A 14,085-nucleotide genomic window follows, 5' to 3' on the forward strand; every position below is an offset into this window, starting at 1 on the left:
ATTAATATCGAAATAATCCAATTTTCACATTTTCCAGGTGAATTTTATTGAAAAAAGAAAGATAATTTGACGCAGTATAGAAAAGTTTCAATTTTAGTAATTTTATAAAATTAAAATATAATTTTAAAGTTTAATTTACAAAAAAAAAAAAAAAAAAAATGAAAAACAGAAAGAAGAATTAATTTTTTAAATGTTATATTTCTTTCCCTTTGTTTTCGTCTGTTCTTTTCTAACAAAAAAAAACAATGGAATTTTAATCAAAATCTTCAACAAAACATAATTTATTATCTTTCTTTTTTTCCTCCATTTCACTAATTCATAATTACAAAGTTTTTTTTTTCAAAAAAAAATTAACAATAAATGTTTTTTTGTTTTTTAAATTTTAACTTATGATAAGGAAAGAAAGCATTGTTTTCAATGTTTTTATTATTTTTCTTTGAAAATGCATTTGCATTTTATTAAGCTTTAATAAAATTTTGAAAAATATCTCTTATTTGCAATTGTATTAAATGCTAAACCACTACATAATAATAAATATAAAACATAAATAACAAACAAATAAATAAAAAATGATAGTATGAAATGAAATTTTTTGAAATGCTTAGTTGTTGTTGTTTTGAATTCCACAAGTGAATTAAAATTAAATGTAAGTGGTGACATTAACTGTGACAAATTGATTCCATCAAATTTTCTTACAAAAGATTCATTCTCATTAACGATGATTCATATAAATGGTATTTTTGCTAGTTGATTCTTTGTTGATAAAATGATATGATAATTATAATGTAGAATGATATGATAATTATAAGAATGGAAAAGAAGGAATCGATTACTTCCAAATATGATAAGACGAATCGATTGTGATAATTTAATTGATAATTGAATTGAAATATAGCTTATAACTAAAATACTATCAATGAGATTTTAAGAATTTATTTTTGATTATAAAAAATTAAAAATCATTTGTAAAATTTTATTTTATTTTTCATTTTTTTTTTTCATCTTCAATTGATTTATTGATTTGTATGATATGATTTTTATAATAATAATTTTAATTAATCTAGCTATTTTTATTTTTTGAGAACAATTTGTCTGATTATTATAAAAAACTGATTATTACTAAAAAAAAAAAAAAAAAAATTAATTGATTAATTTATCTGATTAGAAATATAGTTTTTTTTTGATTAAAAATTAATCGTTATTGAAATATTATTAATTATTATGTTATCGAATGTATTTTAATAAATTTAGTATTATTAAATAATCGTTATTAGTAGCATTACTATTATAATATAAAATTAATACTTTAGCATTTTAATATAGCACTTTTTTTTTAAAGAAAAAAATATGAATTATAAATGAAAATATAATTTAGAAAAAAATTTTAGTAAATTTAAAATTTTTTTTGATGAAAATATGAACAAAACATATACATTTAATTCTTTTATTAAATATATTGATCAGTGCATCCTTATTGTTTACTATTTACACAAATGTTACACAGCGATAAAATATTACTTTGCTATTAGCATAATTACAAAGGAATTATTTGCATCGACTAACTATTTCAGATATTACTGATAATTTAGCAATTTATCGATAGTATTACTTATAATTTATCACTAAATATATTTTAATCATTTCATTTTGATGCATTTATTAATTATTTTAATTCATTCATTAACATAGCTAAATATTTGTCATCCAGTAAAATTGACCGGAAATAAATTTTTTCGTTTTTTTTCTGCTTTCTTTCCTCTCCCTCTCTCTCTCTCTCTCTCTACTATCATTTTACACTTTTTGTTTTTAGTATTTAATAAATGAGTAATGAGTAAATCTTAATTTATGCAAATTTACCTTAGTGTAAAAAAAAAATCTTAAAAAACGAAAATCTTTTCTCCAACTGAAATAGAAGCGAATTAATAGTCAATAAAACACCTGCATGAATGCTATAATTATTTAAATTTAAAATTCAAAAAAAAAAAATGACGAAAACATCCAATAATATCACTATGACAATTATTATTTGAAAAAACTAAAAATTTGAAGAATAAATGTAAAAAATACTTTTTTAAAAAAAAGAAAAGCAAAAATTTGATTTGATTCATCATTTTATGTTAAATAAATATATGTAAACAATTTTGTGATTTGTGATGAGTAAGCATAAATAAATAATTGAACGAAATAAATAATAATTTAAATAAGTAAATAAGCTAAATCATACACAAAGTTAACGATAAGCAATTTAACTTAAAAATGATTAGAAATTGAAATGACCTTCAAATGTATTTATAACAAATTAAAATTCAAAACAAATATTTCTCTCTTTTCTTTTTTTCTTTTTTTTTTTTTTAATTCTTCCATTATTATAATTTTAAAAGTTTGTGAAAAACTTTTTTTTTTATATCAAAATTTTTTAAAAAAAAATAAATCTTTAAAATTTTATGAAGTGTAAATTTTTGAACAAATAAATCTTTAAAATTTTATGAAGTGTAATTTTTTGAACAAATAAATCTTTTTAGAAAATTTAAAAATGTTTAAAATTCGATGAAGTAGGAATAAAATTTATGAAATTTATGCAAATTTAATACACTACTATTTTATTTGACCATGAGAATTTGTCTGTCTGTCTAAGTTAAATTAAATTTCAAACCGGATTGGCTATTATCGGAAAACAGAACAAGAAATTATAGCACTTTGTCAGTTGATAATTGCCATCGACGATTACATATCTCTGACAATTATCGGCAAAAAAAAAAAAGGAAAATTTCCGATGCATCGAATTTGTAATTCAAAAAAGTGTCATTTTGTGAAATGTTAGTTAATTGATAGCTTTTGTTCATTTAGCTTTTTCCTTTTTTTTTTTTCATTTTGAACTGGCAGCGATCGTTTAAAAAGATTTCAATTTTTTTTCTTTTTCTTCTTATGTTTGAATATTTAAATTTAAATTTAAATTTCATTTTTTTTTTTTGACAATAAACAATGGTAATTTTAAAAATATCTCTAAAACTATAAATAATATTTGTTTTAAACATCAATGGATTGAAGGAAAAAGAAAAAAGAGGGAAAATTTTGAAAGAAATTTATGTGAAATAAATTTGTTTACTAAAATAAATTTTCACTTCAAAAGTGAAAACATTTTGAAAAATTTTGCAAAATTTTTTCAAACTTTTATATTTTTAAAACTTTTCATACATTTAATTTTCGTACGTTTTAAACGATAATAACAAATTGATAAATTTGATTTGATAAATGTCAGATTTATTGATATTACTCAAAATGAAATATGAATGATAAGATATCAATTTTTATCACTCAAATTATCACTATTGCTGCTTCTAAAATGTGTAATTGCAATGAAATTACTGTCGTAATAATAACAAATGATTTATTTGTTACTAAATAATTATTATCAGAAATTAATTAAATTATTTTGGATATTAATTTCATTTGATCATATGAATAAATAATTATTTTCAGAAATTAATTAAATTATTTTGGATATTAATTTCATTTGATCATATGAATGAATAATTATTATCAGAAATTAATTAAATTATTTTGGATATTAATTTCATTTGATCATATGAATAAATAATTATTTTCAGAAATTAATTAAATTATTTTGGATATTAATTTCATTTCATCATTTATTGCATTATCTCATATTTTCATAACTTTTTTTTTCATATTTCTGTTCTATTTGACATAAATACCAAACAAATTTGCTTTTTGTTATTAAATTAATTAGTGAAAAAATGTGGTCCAATTGATAATGAGAAAAGCATTTGATGATAAAACTGAAAAAAAAATTTTTAAATAAAAAATGCTAAAATTCTTCCCATCATACTTTAATATTGAACTTAAAGATTTTGCTATCTCAATTAAAAGAAAATACAAACCAATTTAAATTGTAATGAAATTTACTTTTTTCGAAGAAAAAAAAAATTTTTTTTTTGTAATTTCTAAGATGAAATAGCTGAGAAAAAAAGTTTTAAAATAAAAGAAAAGAAAAAGTTTTCAGTTTAAGCATTGTCATGCCAGCAATACTTAAAAAAATATTGAAAGTTAAATTTGATAAAAGTTAAATTAAAAGAAAATAAAATTATCATTTGCTGTTTACAAAAATTTATCCTTGTAGAATAAATATATTAAATAATTATTTAACTTGTATTCATTTTTTATCAAAAAAAAAAGTAATTATCATATTGCAAAGCACTGATAAAACAATCCTTATCATTTCACTTCCTACTACACTTTTTAAAATAAGTCAAAAACATAAAATCAGTTATGTTAGAAAAAAAAAAAAATCGAAATTATCAAAGTTTGACTTAAATATAATAAAATCAAAATCTTTTATCAAAAAAAAAAAAAAAAAAAATATTTGAATCCAAGGAACACATTATATGAAACTTTTGCTACTTTATATTTGCACAATACAAAGATACGGAATTAAATTATGCAAATTTAGATGGAATAAATTAAAAAGTTTTACTTACTTGATGATAACTGATAAGAATTATCAGTTAAGAATGCATAACTTAATGAATTTTGACAATATTATGATTAATAAGTAAGGATATAGTAATAGTTAATAACAAATGATAATTTTGTAAAGCATTATGAATTGAAATTTAAAAATTAATAAAATGGAAATCATAAAGAAAAAAAAAAAAGTTAAAAAAGATCCTTGTCAAATACTATCTGACAATATTCCAACCACAGAACATTTAATATCACAGATTACCACCACCATCTGTCACCAATTCTGCCGAAACGTCTACGCCAAAATCGTCTGGCAACCAAAGGACGTGGACTTAGGAAACGATTAAATCCATATTTTCTTCCATATCTTCCTCCTCCCTGAAACCAACCGAATGGACCTATCGAGAAACCAAAAAATTGTCGCTTAAAACGTGGTCTGCAAGATTAAACGTGTAAGTACGCGTAAAACCTGTAATTAAATAATTTTTTTAATCGATAAACGAAAGAGATAAAATGAAGGTAAGATAGCGAGAATGAGGTTATCGAGATGAATTTAAATTAAAATTAATGAAATACAAGTTTAAATTCAATTCAACTTTTATTGATGTAATTGAAGCGACTAAAATCGATTATTAAAAATAAAATTTTAAATGCTAACTTTCATTCATTCCTTTTTTTCCTTCTTACTTCTTTGGCACTAAATTATTCTAACTTCTAAAGAAAGAACAATTATTTTTTAAAAACACTTTTTGAATATTTGACATTTACGTAATTTAAAAGTTCAAATGGAAAGAGAATTAGACGAAAAGTTTCACCGGTAAATTTCGCTTTCTCGAATTTCGGTTGCATTAGCTTCTTCTAAGCAAATTAGCAAATTGAAGGCGATCAACAGATGGACGATCCATTTGCAGCATTGAACCATCTGAGATAACAGTTATAATTACTGATAAGATTATCAGTTCAGAATAGCATCAGAGTTATCAGAAAGTACTATGGTCGAGAATTTATTCAATTCAAATTAAAATTTCAGCTTAAAACAAAGTGATCATTAGCAGAGCTAATTAAATATTATTATTATCACTTATCATTGCATTGTGCTATTTTTCTCTGACTTAATAGTATAATTTATGATAAAATATTAGATCAAATATTGTTCCATCAAAAATAAATTAAAAAATTTAATTTAAAACCATTTTTAAACCTTTTGCATTGATTATATCAATTTAAAACTTTATTATTCTCACAATCAAAAAAATAAACTTACAAAAATATAAGTATGTAATTATTAATTCATTAAGTAAACAAATAATTTCTTATAAAGTATAATTTACCTTTTCGAATATTTCGGTGCGATCAAACGGAAAAAGATTAGCCAAATGACAATGTTTGCTTTGCATTTATTTGAAGGATATTATTTATACATTCAGTAAATAACTTGTTATTTAATAAATTTTCAAACTTTTTCAATTTCTTCATTTTTCATAGCTATGCAAGCATTGAAATTTAATGCATTCCTTTGACAATAAAACGAAATAAAATAAATAAATAAATCAGGTTTCCGTGCCATATCATAGTTTCTTATCCATCATAACATATTTTCATCTATCATAACTTGATGATAAACTGATAACAGTGATAATAATATGATCTTTTATGTCATTTAGCCATTTAAACAACTTCAAATGATATCACTTTAAGACTTTTGATTGTCATCACGTCAATAATATCAGTTTAGCAATTGAAAAACTATTCAAATGTAAATATTTTATTTCATATTTTAAACATTTAATCATATTCGTTTGTTACTTTAAAATTTTTAAAAGTTTCTACACAAACGATCATATATTGTACTATAATATATACGTCGCAATAATTCCGTATCATTTTGAATTCCAATTTTCAGGAAATCGATTACATAGCATTTATTAACCAAACCATGGTCCCCCGAAACCGCCATGAAATCCGAAACCGTCATGAAATCCACCCCAACTTTCCCAACGCCTTCGCCAGAAACGTCGCCTTACTCCGTAACGAGGCCCAAATGAATGCCATGGCATTCCCCAGCCATAGGGACCAGGCCATCCATTATAATGTCTACCCCAGGCATAGTTGAAGAATGGAACGGATATGAAGCCAAAATCACTACCGCCGTGAAATTGCCGCTTATTTCGTTTGCTAGAAAAAATGAGTAAACTTGAAGCATAATAAAGTAATACTTAATTTTATTATTTCTATCAATATTTGAAGAAAAAATAAATTGAAATTTTGCATGGGAAAAATTTAAATTATAACCTTATTGTATTAGCATTAGATATTTTATAACACGACAATAACATCAGATTTATAGAAAGTATGATAATGACAAGAATATGTGACAGTGTTTTGGAGGACATCTGAAAATTTTTCTTTCATTAATTTGAATTAGATCAAATTCTACAAAAAAGAAAAAAAAAATTATGATCATTTGACCTTTATGACATTTAGGCGCTCTTTTCAGTTCGAGAAATTGACATTCAAATTGTCATAAGTAAATTTTAAGTAATTCATTTAGTAATATTTTAATTAAGCAACGATTATTTAGCTCAAACTTTTATTGTTTCATTGCAGTAAAAACGTTAATGTAGCAGCAAATTTGAAATATTTCAATTCAAAAGTAATATAATTTAAAAATTTTCTGCTTCTTTGTTAACATTTTATTAGCTTTTTTTTTTTTTTTTTTTTTTTAATTTTATTCATTTAGCTTAATCTTTAGTCAATTTAGCTCTTTCCTTTCTTTCATTTAAATTCCAACAAATAATAAAATATACAAATTCTTTACAATCCTATGATTTTGTATCGATCATAACGAACAGAAAGCGAATTATTTCAGCAAAATGAAATACGAAAAAATATTTTTAAAATAATTATATGTATAAGATATGACGTAATTTCTAAATTTTAAAAGGTGAACTGATAAGAATATATTTGTTTACAATTAATTTGCTAAGAACTTGTTCACACACATACATTTTCATTTTGATAAATATTTGTGAATCAATGATCGATTCTGCGCCAATTTTATAAAATTCAAGTTTGAAATTGAAGTTCAGTAAATTTTTTAGCAATTACAATGAAAAGACAAAGCAATTAATCGAAACAATACATTTAAGTAAAGTAAAATGAGTCAGTCACATTGATAAGTATAAGTCAAAGTCTGATTTAGATGACCTTTCAGTTACTTTCAATTCAGATGACCTTTCAATTACCAACAAAATACACAACCCCAAGGTGGACTATAACTCCAAACACTTTGCCACATCCATGGACTTTCCCATCTCGAAATACCTTCGCCATAACCCCAACCCATGTTGAAGAACGGAAATGCAGAAAATCCTCCAAAACTACCGTAACTTAGAAATTGTCGTTTCGCTCGAATCCTGAAATACAATTCCGGAAAAGTTCAGTTAATCGACAGCATTTTAGCTAATTAAGCATCTCATTCATTATCTATTTTCACTATTCTTGTTCATCAGTTAATTAATTAAATTAATTCTATTTATTTCTATGAATTAATCGCAAAAATCATTTGAAAATAACTTTTACTTACTTTATCTCTTCGTTTCGTTTACTTTCATTGGCAACGCTATCATCGATTAACAACAAAGTAATTAGCATTTCGAATATAACGCATCTCATGAAACGTTTCATCTAAATCAAACCGATAAAATTTTGAATAATTATTTCACTTAAATTAAAATAATGAAAAATCGATAAATTTGTATACAATTCAATCGCTTTAATATAATAACAAGTCCATTTGTCATATAATTTCAAGAAAAAAAAAAAAAGTTAAGTAAAAACAAACAAATAAACCAATAGAAATATATGCATTGGATGGTATAAAAAACATAAACAAAACATCAATTAAAATAAATAAACAAATAAACAAAAAAAAAAGTGTAAATATAAAAATGCATTAATGATATCATTTAGGTGTGTATTTTAGAGTATTTCTTTCTTTTTTTTACTTCAAATTGAAATGGAACAAAATTTACAAAATTTGATTTTAGATTTTAGTATTAGTATTATTTGAATACTTTCAATCAAATGAATACAATGGAGCTAGCGCAATGATACGGCGCTAATGTCATTAGCAATAATTTTTTTATAAGCTGGATTACGTCACGTATTACTCATCAGTGTGACATTCTTATTGTCATTGAAAATTTTCAAATCATTTTAGTTTTATGCGCTATTAAACATTTGCTCAAATTCATCGACAAATCTGTCAATCTTGGAGCAAAATTATTTTTTCATGAAATAATTACATAAAAATATTTTCTGGTTTATTTATCAAACTAAACTCAAATTTTAAATTTGACAATAATACGAGTTACAATGGAATTTTATGGCAATTTAAGAACTGTGGAAAAACTAATCTTTAAATTGAAATTAAATTTCACATTGAATTGATGAGCAAATATTAAATATTCAATATAAAATATCTTCCCCAGATATCTTTTTTTTTTTTTCTTTTAATTTTAAATTTAATCAAAAAGAAAAAAATTTTTTAGTCCAAAGTTTTTTATTTTTATCTTTCTAAAAACACTAATTTATTTAATTATTACTATCAAAATTTCTCTTTCTACTTTACTTGTAATATGAATTGACCAGAAAATAATAGCAAATGTAAAAAAACAAATAATACTGAATATAAAAAAAAAAAAATTTAATGAAATATTTACAACTGAAAAAAAATTTATAAACATTTCTTAACTTTGTAACCAAATAACTTTTTGTTATTTTATTATTTGAAATGGTAATAAAAGAGGAAAAAAAAAACTTTTTTATTTGTTGCAAACATTGAAGTATGTTTTTTGCAGTTTGATATCATAAAGTTATTGCAATGATCAAAGAGTTGAAAACCTGTAAACAACTTTTTTTGAAGGTTTTTAATTTGATAGCAAAAAAATCAATATATGGAAAAAAACAAGAAACAAAAAGTAAAGTTATATTTATTCCAGAGAAGTTTAAAAATAACAAGACGTTGAAATCCTAAAAAGCATCGAAATATAATTCAAAATGATATTTTTTTTTTAAATTATCAATTAATAGAAAAATTTATAACCCCCACCCCCCCAAAAAAAAAAAAAAGGAATTGATCAGAAGAATATTAATTTTAACGATTTCAATTCAACATTTTGATTATTTAACTTTTATTATTGAAACTTAATTTAAAAAAAAAACAAAACGTTGAAATCATAAAAGACATCAAAATATAATTCAAAATGATTTTTTTTTTTTTTTAAATTATCAATTAATAGAAAAATTTATAATTCCAAAAAAAAAAGAGAATTGATCAAAAGAATATTAATTCAATGCTTTGATTATTTAACTTTTATCAATTTCAAATTTCACTAATCAATGCTATGTGATAAATTAGCAAATACCAACTTTACAAATCTTTGAAACAACTCTATTACTTACTTACTTAATTTGAAGTTTCTTCTTTTGAAGAATGATTTAATTGATAACAAAATGATTGTCAATTTGATGGTATAACAAAATTAGAAGCTTTCAATTTTTTATCATTTTAAGAACATTAACAACAGGTGATAAATTTACAGAATGAATTTCTATTGTTGTACTGCAATCCAACTGAAATTATCATTTTTGAAAATAATCATTTGCCAGACTAAAATGCTAATTAATATCAAAGATCGCAGACATATTAATCCTTCAGTAATATTCAATTTGTTCAATAAAATAGCTGAGAAATAATCATTATATAAACGGGATTGTAATTCGAGACTTCAATTCAAGTCATAATTCAGTGTCCTCAAATCAACCACGAATTGCTACCAGAATTTTGTCCAGAAAATTACAACCTGTGGTGGTGAAAAAATTTAATTCATTTCCTACCTCAGTTGTAAATTCCCGTCGGATTCCTTTCTTTATCAAATAATAATATGCATTATTATATTAGACAGAATTATCAAAATGTTTTCCGTTTCCTTTGAATCATTTTTTATAATTTCCGGAAAAAAAAAATTACAAGAAATTGGTGCTAATTAATAAATTCAAAATTAAGCTTGAAAAATTATCATTTCTGCTAATTTTTTGTATTTGAATTCATAATTAAGAATGACAATTCTTTCTTAGATGATAAATCCAACAAAAAATTGGTGACAAAATTAAAAATTTATAAAAGTTTGGAATAAACATAAAATCTTTAACTTTAAAGTTTTGACAAAAAAAAAAGATATATATTTAAAAAATAAATCTTTCGAGAATAGCCTAGTGGATTTAGAATATGCAAAATATTCTATCCAATAGTTATCTTTCAATTACAATTTAAGTAATAAATTCAAACTTTTAAAAAATAGTTTAATAAGCCAAAAAAAGAAAAAAAAAAGTTTTCGGAATAATTAAAATTTGTTCGTTGTAGAAATAATATCTTATCAAAAACTTTTGCATACTGAGTGAGTGATACATTCAAGAATTCTTTTCATCTTTTAAATTATTTAAAAATTACGAATTTTTTTCATACCTTTGACCTTTAACCTTTTTTAATTCAATCTTTTAAGGGAAGTTAAGTGATACAGTAATGAAACTAACTATTTTCCTCTGTACTCTTCTAGTAATACCTTTATTTGCTGAGCACCAAATTAACCTGTATCCTGTGTATGACAAATTAAAGGTATGTTAGTTAATTAATTATTTCATCAATATTTATTTCTTATCAAAACTAATTAAAATTAGTTTTTCTTTTTTCAATTACAGGGAATTTCTCATTCATTTAAATATTTCACTTCACCTTATCATTTTATTTAGCAGCGTACCGGATATGCTTTAAATGTGAATATTGGTAAACCGGGAAAAGAATTCCGTGTCCTTTTGGATACCTTAACATCACTTCTTTGGATTCCTGGAACTGATCGCGTGTATGTTTCATTTTTCCGGTTTTTTTTTCTTTTTTTTTTCCTTTCATATATTTAGAAGTAAATAATTTTTTTTTTTCTACATATAGAAATAAATTATTATTTTTTTTTTTTAAAATAAATCATACTTTGCAGAAAATATTTATCATAACTAATATTTAAGTGTGATAGAGTTTTTTTTTTTTTCTTTAAATTTTAAATGTTTTATTAATTAAGAGTTCTTTTCTTAGAATACCTTTGCTAAATTATAGACATCCATTCTGCTACGATAAAAAATTTTATTCAAAATCTGATTCAACTTCATGTACTACAACATTGTATACCACTTTGGCACAATGTTATGGGCTAAGAGGAGTTAATTTATGGAGTTGGAATGATGATATTATGGTATTTCTTTTACTTACTTTACTACTTACTAATCAAAAATACAAAAAAAAAAAAATTGATTTTGTTATAATCAATAATTAATTTTACTCTAATTAGCAATCAAATTATTTAGTGATAAAATTTCAAAAGTGAATGAGAAAATAATAGTACTTCCTGATAATCAAGATAACTCTAATTTTTTTTTTAAAGATTCATACATCAGATGGAAAAAGCGTAAATTTATTAAATTCACCATTCGGTACGCTGTGCCTCTTAAATTGGCCTGAATGGGAAAATTATCAAGAAATTGATGGAATATTTGGTTTATCAGCATTGCACACTGATCGCTTATTGGAAGGCGTCTTTGGCATTTTTCCGCTTCTAGACAAAGATGTCAATCCTCTTAAAATGATGATCCGAATGAATCAATTCCCTCCTCTTATCACTATAGCATTATCACAGGCAATAAAGGAATACTTCTTTTTTTTTTTTTTTAAAGTTGAAAAGTTGAAAAAACTTTATTAGAATAAAATTTATGGAACAAGAAAAACAAAACTATTTCGATTATAATTTCTAAATTTTGTCCAAAATTTGAATAAGAAATTAGATCAAAATTTTTGATAAATTCCTTACCTAATGGTTGTCTAAATTCTCGAGAAATTTACAATTAGCGCATAACAATATTTCGTCCATTTGTTTTGAAAATTTTCAAAAATTCACCATGAATTAGAATTAATTGAACACATTACTGTATCGTTCCCGAATGCTAATATTTAATCAAAATGTAGGAATCTGATAAGACAGCGACATTAACGCTTGGCGGACGTAACAGTAAGTCATGCGATTTGAGCAATGAAAAGTATGAACCACTTTACTTTCTCGGAAATCGTTATAATTTCGAATTTCTGGCCGTTAAAATGGGTTATACGGAGTTTGTGAAATTAGGCATTACGCTTACTTATCCAAATACAATGGATCCATATATCACTGTCCCAGATGAATTTATGAAAAAAATTGCTTACGATCTCGGTGCACAGGTCACGTTTTCACGTAAAATTTTCACTAATTAAATTTTTTGTTTCATTCATTAAATGTCACATTTTTTTTTCCTTTTTTTTTTCATTTATGAAAATATTTCAGGCGGATATAAGAACAGGAAAATATTTGGTAGATTGTGAACAATCATTTAATCCATTTGAAATTTTCACCGCTGAAAACAAATACATCATTGAGCCAAAAAATTTTATTATCAAACATAATGTAAGTCTTTTTTTTTAATTTAATTTAATAAAATATTTTGAATATAAAGTGATAAATTTATTAATTTTATCAATGTAACAGTTCAGTCCTACAAAATTGAATCAATCAATCAATCAATCAATTATTATTATTAATTTTTCGATGATTGAATGAATTTTGATCTAAAGATATTTAGTACTTCATTATTAGTAGTTCTTGCAGTCTTTTCTTTAATATATCATTTCCAAAATAATCTAAAAAACTTTTTTATCAATGATTTCCGGAAAAGTAAATTGTGAATTTGATATTGCAGCCGAATGATAAGCAATGTGAACTTGCATTCCGAAGCTTTAAAGGTTTTGAGCAGGAAGTTATGCTCGGATTACCATTCCTTCATCAGTACTGTATGACGGTGGAAGCACGTGAAAAACGTGTTTACTTCGCTCCGATAATTTAATTCAAAATATGCATAATAAATAGGTCAGCATTCAATGATATAAGCTGATTTTTGCTTGTTGTTAATTCATTAATTTTAAGTTAGCATAAAAATAATTTTAATTTACGTCATTATCACTTTCATCTTTGCTGCAATTCCTATACACTTTTCAAAGTAATTTAAACACGTGAAGCACGTCACATTGAACAAATATTAAAATTGTCAAAGTTTACAATGCCAAAAACCTTTTCATCAAATTTGTGCAATTATTTCAAACAAATTTTTCACACAGACAAATGAAAATTACAACTTTACCTCCACGCTAGTGAATTTTTTGAAAAAAATTTTTAAATTAAATTTTTTTTTAAATAAAATTTTGAACCATAGACCTAACCAAATTTCTTATGTTTTTCATTTGAAATTGTTAGCGAACAGAAATGAAACAATAAAATGCTGAATAGCTACGTGAAATACACTGACCTAACTTCGTTGATTATATTTTTCAAAATTTATTTAAAATATTCATTTTGAGTTTGCCAATAATCCATTGTTACTATGACATGTCACCACTTGGTGTCACTTGTTGCTACCTGTTACCACCTTCCATAATTCAATCTTCATAACGTAAGCAATGAAATC

The 14,085-nt window shown here is 23.4% G+C and overlaps 4 protein-coding genes across 4 annotated transcripts; 1 reads left to right on the forward strand and 3 right to left on the reverse strand.

Moving 5' to 3' along the window:
* Positions 1-4,743: 4,743 nt before the first annotated feature.
* Positions 4,744-5,882, reverse strand: Bm161 (Uncharacterized protein; the record flags this gene model as incomplete). The annotated part of the gene is made up of 3 exons (XM_043075791.1): positions 4,744-4,921; positions 5,301-5,407; positions 5,817-5,882. The coding sequence occupies 3 exons, from the start codon at positions 5,880-5,882 to the stop codon at positions 4,744-4,746; spliced, it is 351 nt and encodes a 116-aa protein (XP_042931725.1).
* A 528-nt stretch (positions 5,883-6,410) lies between these two features.
* On the reverse strand, positions 6,411-6,878 carry Bm17070 (Uncharacterized protein; the record flags this gene model as incomplete). The annotated part of the gene is made up of 2 exons (XM_043075792.1): positions 6,411-6,660; positions 6,778-6,878. The coding sequence occupies 2 exons, from the start codon at positions 6,876-6,878 to the stop codon at positions 6,411-6,413; spliced, it is 351 nt and encodes a 116-aa protein (XP_042931726.1).
* Positions 6,879-7,726: 848 nt separating this feature from the next.
* Positions 7,727-8,172, reverse strand: Bm14745 (Uncharacterized protein; the record flags this gene model as incomplete). The annotated part of the gene is made up of 2 exons (XM_001896378.2): positions 7,727-7,901; positions 8,072-8,172. The coding sequence occupies 2 exons, from the start codon at positions 8,170-8,172 to the stop codon at positions 7,727-7,729; spliced, it is 276 nt and encodes a 91-aa protein (XP_001896413.2).
* A 2,899-nt stretch (positions 8,173-11,071) lies between these two features.
* Bm8487 (Uncharacterized protein) lies at positions 11,072-13,467 on the forward strand (the record flags this gene model as incomplete). The annotated part of the gene is made up of 7 exons (XM_043075793.1): positions 11,072-11,164; positions 11,299-11,408; positions 11,657-11,792; positions 11,982-12,233; positions 12,560-12,808; positions 12,912-13,031; positions 13,324-13,467. 7 exons carry the CDS (start codon positions 11,072-11,074, stop codon positions 13,465-13,467), a joined length of 1,104 nt encoding a protein of 367 aa, XP_042931727.1.
* Between the last annotated feature and the right edge of the window lie 618 nt (positions 13,468-14,085).

This window comes from Brugia malayi (assembly GCF_000002995.4).
Source record: "Brugia malayi strain FR3 genome assembly, contig: Bm_v4_ChrX_scaffold_001, whole genome shotgun sequence".
In the NCBI taxonomy this organism is placed as follows: Eukaryota; Metazoa; Nematoda; class Chromadorea; order Rhabditida; family Onchocercidae; genus Brugia; species Brugia malayi.